This window comes from Myotis brandtii, unplaced genomic scaffold, assembly GCF_000412655.1.
Source record: "Myotis brandtii unplaced genomic scaffold, ASM41265v1 scaffold240, whole genome shotgun sequence".
NCBI lineage: Eukaryota > Metazoa > Chordata > Mammalia > Chiroptera > Vespertilionidae > Myotis > Myotis brandtii.
In genome coordinates, this window is record NW_005359064.1 from 1,448,170 (window position 1) to 1,457,787 (window position 9,618).

The 9,618-nt window shown below is 41.4% G+C and overlaps 1 protein-coding gene and 1 long non-coding RNA gene across 2 annotated transcripts in view; both read right to left on the reverse strand.

Annotated features, from left to right (window-relative positions):
* LOC102259899 (ferritin heavy chain) lies at positions 1 to 755 on the reverse strand. The gene is made up of 2 exons (XM_005866890.2): positions 355 to 755; positions 1 to 266 (listed from the first exon to the last, which is right to left on the reverse strand). Exons 1-2 carry the CDS (start codon positions 736 to 738, stop codon positions 105 to 107), a joined length of 546 nt encoding a protein of 181 aa, XP_005866952.1. The 5' UTR covers positions 739 to 755; the 3' UTR covers positions 1 to 104.
* LOC106726219 overlaps positions 1 to 9,618 on the reverse strand; it is a 14,168-nt gene that overhangs the window by 2,182 nt on the left and 2,368 nt on the right. Inside the window, exon 2 of the long non-coding RNA XR_001362245.1 lies at positions 3,832 to 3,894. This is a non-coding gene — a long non-coding RNA (uncharacterized LOC106726219). The remainder of the gene's footprint in view (positions 1 to 3,831; positions 3,895 to 9,618) is intronic.

Genomic DNA, 9,618 nt, shown 5'->3' on the forward strand with positions numbered 1-9,618 from the left:
GGATGATTTGGTACAAGTTATAGAAAAGGTAAAGGTAGCTCCAACATGCAGTACTGCTTGGGGGACCAGGAAGTCGCCCCGAGGCCACGGGAAGCAGCCAAGGCTTAGCTCTCGTCGCTGTCCCCCAGGGTGTGCTTGTCAAAGAGGTACTCGGCCATCCCCGCTTCAGGGGCCCCCAACCTGCGCAGGTTGGTGACGTGGTCGCCCAGTTCTTTGATGGATTTCACCTGCTCATTCAGGTAGTGCGTCTCAATGAAGTCGCACAACTACAAACACAGAACGGGAAGAACACGGTCAACTCCCAGCCATTCAGGAAGACCCCTCCTCCATTCGCTCTCAGGGGCCAATACTCACATGAGGGTCATTTTTCTCAGTGGCCAGTTTGTGCAAGTCCAGTAGTGACTGATTCACACTTTTTTCCAAGTGCAGCGCACACTCCATTGCGTTCAGCCCGTTCTCCCAGTCGTCGCGGTCTGGTTTCTTGATGTCCTGGAGGAAGATGCGGCCGCCCCGCTGGTTCTGCAGCTTCATCAGCTTCTCCGCGTGCTCCCTCTCCTCGTGCGATTGGTGAAGAAAGTATTTGGCAAAGTTCTTCAAAGCCACATCGTCGCGGTCAAAGTAGTAAGACATGGACAGGTAGACGTAGGACGCGTACAGCTCCAGGTTGATCTGGCGGTTGATGGTGGCCTCTGAGTCCTGGTGGTAGTTTTGGCGCACCTGCGAGGCGGGTCCATCCATGCTGTTGCAAATGGTAAGAATTCCTTCTTTTTTACAGCAGCATAGTATTCCATTGTGTAGATGTACCACAGTTTTCTAATCCATTCATCTGCTGATGGGCACTTATGCTGTTTCCACATGGTATGACTTTAGAGTGTCAAGAAGGCTCCTCTGCCCAAAATTTCTGGCTTTTCTCCCATTTCCTCCACAATGCACAGGTGTTTTTTTCTTTATTGATTAAGGTATTACATATGTGTCCTTATCACCCCATTGTCTCCCCATCCCCCCTGCTCATGCCCTCACCCACCCCCTAGTGTTGTGTCCACCGCTTATGCTTATATGCATGCATACAAGTCCTTTGGTTGACTCTCCTCCTTCCCCCGACTCTTCCCTACCTTCTCTCTGAGGTTTGACGGTCTGATCGATGCTTCTGTCTCTGGATCTGTTTTTGTTCATCAGTTTATGTTGTTCATTATATTCCACAAATGAGTGAGATCATGTGATATTTATCTTTCTCTGACTGGCTTATTTCACTTAGCATAAAGCTCTCCATGTCCATCCATGCTGTTGCAAATGGCAAGAGTTCTTTCTTTTTTACAGCAGCATAGTATTCCATTGTGTAGATGTACCACCTGTTTCCAAATCTTAGCTATGGTGAATTGTGCTGCTATGAACATAGGGGTGCATATATCCTTTCTGATTGGTGTTTCTAGTTTCTTGGGATATATTCCTAGAAGTGGGATCACTGGGTCAAATGGGAGTTCCATTTTTAGTGTTTTGAGGAAACTTCATACTGTTCTCCACAGTGGCTGCACCAGTCTGTATTCCCACCAGCAGTGCACGAGGGTTCCTTTTTCTCTGCATCCTCACCAGCATTTGTCATTTGTTGATTTGTTGATGATAGCCATTCTGACAGGTGTGAGATGGTACCTCATTGTCGTTTTGATTTGCATCTCTCGGATGATTAGTGACTTTGAGCATGTTTTCATATGTCTCTTGGCCTTCTGTATGTCTTCTTTCGAAAAGTATCTATTTAGGTCCGTTGCCCATTTTTTAATTGGGTTGTTTATCTTCCTTTTGTTAAGTTGTATGAGTTCCCTGTATATGTTGGAGATTAAACCCTTATCTGAGATAACATTGCAAATATGTTCTCCCATGCAGTGGGCTTTCTTGTTGTTTTGTTGATGGTTTCTTTAATGCACAGGTTTTATAGAATATGAAATTTTAACTTTAACTTAAGGAAAACATTAACTTTAACTTAAGAACTCCCTTTCTGGTGCTTTGAAGGCACAAAATCTGGGAATAACAACTATTGGTGTTTATTGATCAGTCAGTTCAGACTGATATTTGTTAGCTTCAACAACAAATATTGATTGTTAAAGTTCCAGAGGCTAGAAATCCAACATCAAGGTGCTGGCGGGTCTGTGTTTGATGAGGACCCTCTTTATGGTTTGCAGATGGCTGCCTTCTCTCTGTGTCCTTAGAGACAGAGAGAGAGCAACCTCATGTCTCTTCTCAAAAGGGCACTAATCCCCATTCATGAGGGCTCCCCTCTCCTGACTTAATCACCTCCTACAGGCCCCACCTCCAAATACAATCACATTGGGCTTCAATATATGAATTTTGGGGACAAAAACATTCAGTTCCTAGCAATCATTTACTATTGCTAGGATCTGTTTAAAGGTGTCAGTGTGCATTGTGTGTTTGGATTTTTAAAGAACCCTGTGAATGGAAGGTACTGTTTTCCCTAATTTAGAGATGAGGAAATCAAGGTTTCAACCTGTTGGTTAACTTGCCCAAATTCACACAGCTGGTAAGAGGCAGGCCCAGGCAGTCTCGCCACATTACTGCTTCCCTAACATTATGGGGAGCGGTTGAATAATACAAAAACAACATCTGATAGGCCTGGCCATTGTAGCTCAGTTGGTTAGAGCGTTGGCCATGGGAGGCGGGTTTGAGTCCCAGCCAGGGCACATACCTAGGTTGTGGGTTCAAACCCCTACGGGAGGCAATGGATCTATGTTCCTCTCTCAGATAGATGTTTCTCTCTCCCACTCTCTCCCACTTTTGCTCCCTCTCTAAAATAAAAATTTTTTAAATCTGACATTGGTACAATCCTCATTGTTCTTACAGTTTATACATTCAATTTCTTTCTTTTTTCAATCCTCACCCGAGGATACATTTTTCATTGATGAGAGAGAGAAAGAGAGAGAGAGAGAGAGAGAGAGAGAGAGAGAGAGAGAGAGAGAGAGAGAAAGGGAGAGACATCACTTGGCTGCCTCCTGCACATGCCCCTACTGGGAATAGAACCTGCAACCTAGGTATTTGCCCTGACTGGGAATTGAACCCACAATCTTTTGGTGTACTAGACGATGCTCCAACTAACTGAGCCACCCAGCCAGGCCTACATTTGTTTTCTTTTATCCTCATCAGGACTCCCCCTTGAGGAGGCAAGCTAGATGCTACTTTTAGCAACAGTTTGTCAGTTCGGTTTCCTCTGGGATAAGACTGCATGCAGCAGGTTGGGGACGGAAGAGGGAAGAAGCAGAAAGGGACTGAGGAGAGACCAAACTGAAGGGAAAGGGTGCAAAATGCAGTTGAACACAGATACAAAGAACAGATTGGAAGTTGCCAGAGGTGGTAGCTGGGGGAGAGGAATAATAGGTGAAGGTGGTCAAAAGTTACAAACTCCCAGTTATAACATAAATCAGTCCTGGGGATAGATGGTATAGCATGATCACTATAGTCAATAATGCTGTATTGCATATTTGAAAGTTGCTAAGAAAGTAAACCTTTGAAGTTCTCATCACAAGTAAAAAATTATAACTATGTGTGGTGATGGATGGGAACTAGACTTACTGTGGTGATCATTTAGCAAGATAAAAAATATTGAGTAATTATGGTATACATCTGAAACTAGTATAATGTTGTATGTCCATTTATATGTCACTCTCCTGCTGGGACCTGCTCTGCTCACACAAAACACTATTGTCCTGTTAGTAAGTCCCCCAGAATGGCACCCCACCTTGAGAAGGAAAAACCATAAGAGAGCCAGGTTCTCTGTAAAATATAGAAGGCATTACAGAAGCAAGAAGAACACTTCCAGAAATTTACCATAAATGAAACAGTCATCAACAGAATAAGAGAGTGCAGAGTTAAGGCTCTCACTTGATTGCCCTGAAGAAGAAGAAAAGAAAAATCCTTATTGGGGTTCGAGCTAGTGCCTAGGTTTTAAATTGTTTTAGGGAGACTTGCAATTCCAAGAATGAGAAATCTATGGCAATGCAGCAAGACAAGAACTATTTAAAATGGTGTCCGTGAATGGGTGACTCTGGCAGTTTCTAATAGCTACTTAGATTGCACACCTTCCATGTGGTGGGCACATCACCTACTTACCCATTTGTTTCTCACAACGACACCATGCAGTAAGAGTTATTAGCTTCACTTCTGATTAGGTTGCTGGGACTCAGAAAGGCTAACATAACAGCTAGAAGTTTCTGTATCGAGATTCAAAACCAGGTTTGTCCTGCTCCAAAGGCTGTGTCGTATTCCGATAAAGCTCCCGGATCAGTCCTACCTTATCCTTACATCAAAGAGAAAATACTAGACTGGGCTGGCAAACACAGAGTCCCCATTTATGCACCTCTGATGCTATCCCATTCACTGCCTCGGGGCATCTTAAATTGCCTTCTTTAATAAACAAAGAAGCATGAGAGGGCTTACCTACAAGGAAATCTAATTCATTTGAAATACAACATAGATTTTTAGCTTTAGTTAGATTTATTTTTAGAACAATAGAGCAGAGGCTTTTTAACTCTTTTGAACCCGATCCACGGAATGAAAAGCCCTTTACATCACGTCCTAGTTCACACGAATGCACACACGTGTAACAGAAGTTTCACAGGACAATCCTCGCTACACGCTCGAGAAGCACTTGGACATTTTAGATTCTAGTCTAGTCTTAGTTGGTGTTCATAGTCTTCCTTAATGATCCTTTATTTTTATTACTGTGGTAAGAATACCTAACATGAGATCTACCCTCTTAACAAAATTTTAAGTTTACAATACAGTGTTGTTAACTATGGACACAATGTGGTTCAGTGGGTCTCTAAAACATTCATCTTTTATGATTGAAACTCTGCACCCATTGAACATCTCCCGATTTCTCCGCCTGGTCCCTGGCAACCAGAAGGAGCGCCTGTGCCTCTATTTTAGAAATCTCCTATTAGTGGGATTCTGCAGTGGGAAACACTATAAAGACTCCTCAAAAATGTGAAAGAGATCCTTTCTTTTTTCAAGATAGTCATGATCCACTGTATTGATGTCAGGATCCACATACGTGTTTGAATTACATTCATTGCAAGGGACTTTGAATTTTTTTTTTTTTTTGCTTTAAATTAAATAGTAGAGTAAAGGTGGTATGGAAGACATGTGACGTAGGTAGAAAGAGACAGAAGAGGGACCAAAAGAGAGAGAGATTTTAAAAATGAATTATTGATGGCAACACAGTGGAAATATTAACATCCTCATGCATTCTTAATTCTTGAACCGAGGAAGAGATGCCGCTTTTATAAATGCTGCTTTTTTCCCCTACAGGCTGATTAAAGATGATGAAATACCAGATTGGCTTCACTAAGTAGACATTTTAAAGTCCAAAGAAAACTAAAACTCAAAGATTAATTCATCTTCTGAGTCTCAAATAGTATTCATCAGCTCACTTGCTAACTAGGGCAAGTCTCTCTGAAGCAAATGCACCAAAGAGCATGGATATCGTTGTCCACTAGATGGCGACATAAAACAGGAGTAGCCCCTTCCTTAGCCATATTTACTGACTGGTAGGTTGATCTATGCTACAGAATTTCTAAACCCAGGGCTACCCAAGAATTCACGTGAATTTAGCCTGAAAGTTTACCCACTGCTCCTGGCATGTTCCTGCCTCTTCTTGGCCCATCCCAGGATTTTAGCTTTATTCTTGCTGACAGACTGCCATTTAAAATTAGTAATATTCTTGGCTATTTCCTGTGGCAGTACTGATGAACTGCTGCTGTGTAAAATCGAAGCCATCATAATGTCTGCATTTATTAATAATCTGAAAATTTACCATATGCCATTAAGCTTTTATTTCTTGCCTCTTCCATGTAACATTTAAGAAACATTATGGGTCACTGTGTCATTTCCCATTGTTAACAATTTCTATCTCTCTAAATTATTCTACATATCATAAAGTTGCCAGAAATATTTAATGGACATTTTAGTTTTTATCGTTTAACTGAAAAAAAATGGTAATGGTATTCTCAAATACACATGGGCAAGCCATTTCCCCTGAAAGAACTAATAACTGGTAAGTTGAAAATGTATCATAAACAAAAATGTATGCTTTTTGCAATATGGAAAGAGTCTTTTGAAATAATCATATGTGTGAGAGACTTTTTAAATTTTCATCGAAAGATGCCTGTTCATAAGACTTATTTACACTTACTTGCAAGTCTCACTTATTTGAATAATTTTTTAACATAGGCAAAGAAAATATATTTATGAGTGATTGTCTCTTGCTACTTGTATTTGTATATCATTTGAATTTTGTGAGTCCATATTACTTTTACAAAGAGGAAAATAAAGATGTTTTGTTATAAAAATAATATGTAATGATGAGGGAAAACATGAACTTTATTATGGCATCATTTGGAAAGTTTTTACTAACAGATCAGTTGAATGCTCACACAATTTAAGTGCCGTGTATGTTAACTTTGGCTGTGAATTGCTGGTTTTAGAAATAATATTTCTTAATTTAGGTCATGTCCACTGTATTCTAATCAATAATTAACTATCCTTCTTAAAGTGGAAAGAATATCAAGTTGTTCATTATCATTATTGCAAAACAACTAGTAAGACAATTGGTAGTAGCACTTCTAGTTGTTAAAAACAGAAAAATCAGTATATTGAATATTTTACCATGCTTCAAGCTGCACAGTAACCCGCTTACATTAGCTCATTTTATACTTTTAATAGGTGTGTGACATACGGGGGGGGAGGAGTCTTTTTAGCAGACATTTAAAGTATTGGATGTTCCTTCTTGCTTTTTCTTCGCTTACGTGGGGAGTGAGCCAGGGGAGGCACAGGAATGACTCAGAACAGGCTGTGTGTCCCCATCATGCTCACACCCAGTGGTGAATGGGCCCTTCCTGTGGGGTAGACTGTATAGGTCCTAATGATGCTGAATCTTGATGTCATATTGATTTGTGACATTGTCCATCATCACCTTTCAAACTGCAACTCCCTGAGGTATATAGCATGTGTTCATTCAACTGATAAGCATGTTGAGTGCCAGGGACTTGTATCAGGTGCTGCATGCACAGAGGTGAGCGCAGACAGGCTCCCGGCCCACATGGAGTCTGAAGTCTAGCAGGGTACACAGACACTGACAAAATCAGCACACAGACAAACATATAATCACTAATTCCACTGTAAGACAAATGTAAAGGCTATATGAGAGTCAATTACAGAGTCAGGCATAATTTAGAGGGAGGGGTGTGTCAGGAAGTTTCTCTCAAGAAGCATTATTTAAGCTGAGTGAGTCCGGATTTACCAGGGAAAATTGGAGGAAATGTTCCAAGAAGGACTGTGCTATACAAAGGCCCTGAGGTAGGAAAATGCTTTACTTGTTGGAGGAACAGGAGCTCCTGTGGCCCCAGTAGAGTGAGCAAAGGGAGGTGGTAGAAGCTGGGGACAGAGAGGCAGGCAGGGGCCCCAGTATTGGGACCTTGTTGTCCATATTAAGAATTTTGGATTTTATCCTAACAACAGTGGTAAGCCATTGATAAGTAGAGAATATATGGAATCTTTATGTTTCTAAAAAATGACATCAGCAGTTTTGATGAGATTGAATGGAGTAAGGGTTCACAGTGGAACATCAGCTCAGAGGTGCCTACTGTAGTCTGGGAACAGGTGGCAGCCGATCGATGATTCTCTCTCATCATTGATGTTTCTATCTCTCCCTCTCCTTTCCTCTCTGAAATCAATAAAAATATTTAAAACACACACACACACACACACACACACACACACACACACCAAACACACACAAAAATCAGCAGCCTTAACCGTTTGGCTCAGTGGATACAGCTTCGGCCAAGGAACTGAAGGGTCCAGGGTTTGATTCCCGTCAAGGGCAGGTACCTCCGTTGCAGGCTCGATCCCCAGCCCTGTACTGGGATGTGCGGGAGGCAACCAACTGATGTGTCTCTCTCACATCAATGTCCTACCCCCACCCCCTGCCACGCCCTTCCACTCTAAAAATCAATGGAAAAATATCCTCGGGTGACGATTATTAATAAAACAAACAAACAAAAAAGCACAGCAAGTGTTAATTCCTTCTTCCTTCCGCCAGTGGATTCAACCACCACTCATATAGGTTCACCCACATTTTCACCCGGATAGAAATAGACATTGAACTCTTCCTAAAAGTGCTATTGTACACATTTTACAATAAACTCTTTGTAGAGAAGGACAATGGTGTCCAGTGAACCCACCCCAACTGGGGAAATCATAATTCCTCCAGCAGAATCCTGCTCTGCTGGTGCTGAGCAAGCTTATGCCACCCACCGGCCTCTTATTTGTAAAACCGGAACAATAACCATCTGTATCCTACAAGGACAAAATTAATTGGTGTTTTCATATATTAACTAATATAGCCCTGGGGTTCATAGCAGGCCGTGAACATTTCGCCTAACCTGATGTATTTTCAGTTTGCCCCACGGGTGCTCTCTCTCCCCACAGTGCTAAGGTGAGGCCTGGAGGACACAGGCCTGAATCAGGGACCTTCTGTGCAGAGTGTTGCACCTGCTCAGATTTGGCAGCGGAATCAGGACTAAAGTTTCTAACTTGGTCTCCCCAGTTCAAATGTCTATTATTAACCCCTGAAAGAGGGTATGGGTCAGTTATTTGTTTATTTTCTTGCTTTGTTTGTTTTGTAACTCTGGGATTTAAGAAGATCATACATGAGAGTGATTTGTGGAAGAGAGGGTTTCTCAATCCTAAGCCTGGTTTTAAGGAACCCAGAGGCATAGTTGAGGTAGCAGCACCTTTTAAGATTCAATTAAAATTTGCTTGAGCCTTTTCCCCAATCTCCCCAGATTTGCTTATTAATTGTTGAGAATTTACAGACTTGTCTTTACTTCTGGTTCCAAAATTCTGGTCTTGCTGAACTCACATCCCTCTTGGGGTCCACTCCTACTTCTGACTTTTGTTCTGTTCTGGCCAACCCAGACATAGAATTCAGCCTCTGCTTTGATTTCCCCCAACAACTTTCCCAAGCAGAGCCTTTTGGAATCCCATTTCTCTCTTTAATCTCTCTCCCTTCTACTCTCTTGACTGGTGTGCCCCCATTCCCAAACTCCTATTGACGTTTAGGTTCAGATTGATTTAGCTATGACTTTACTTCCTTGTATTTTCTATCCCTGGCCCAGGGCCTTACTTTCCATCTACAAGTGGATAATCAAGGTATTATTCTAAACAAAGATAGTTCTCTTAAGAGTAACTTTGGTGCAGCCTGGCCAGAGTGATTCAGTTGAGCTTCATTCTATGCACCAAAAGGTTGTAGGGGGGGCCTCATCTCTCTCTCTCTCTTTCTCTCCCTTCCTTTCTCTAAGTATGTCCTTGGGTAAGGATTAAAAAAAGAGAGTAACTTTCGTGCAAATTTTAAAAGATATATGCACACACACATAGAAACACACAAAAACACACATATATACACATGCATATACCTAATACATATCATACATGTGCATATTATATAATACATAGAAATATATAAATAATTGCATAACTAGGTAATTGAATATATAATACATATTTTTAAATATATTTTATTGATTTTTTACAGAGGGGAAGGGAGAGGGATAG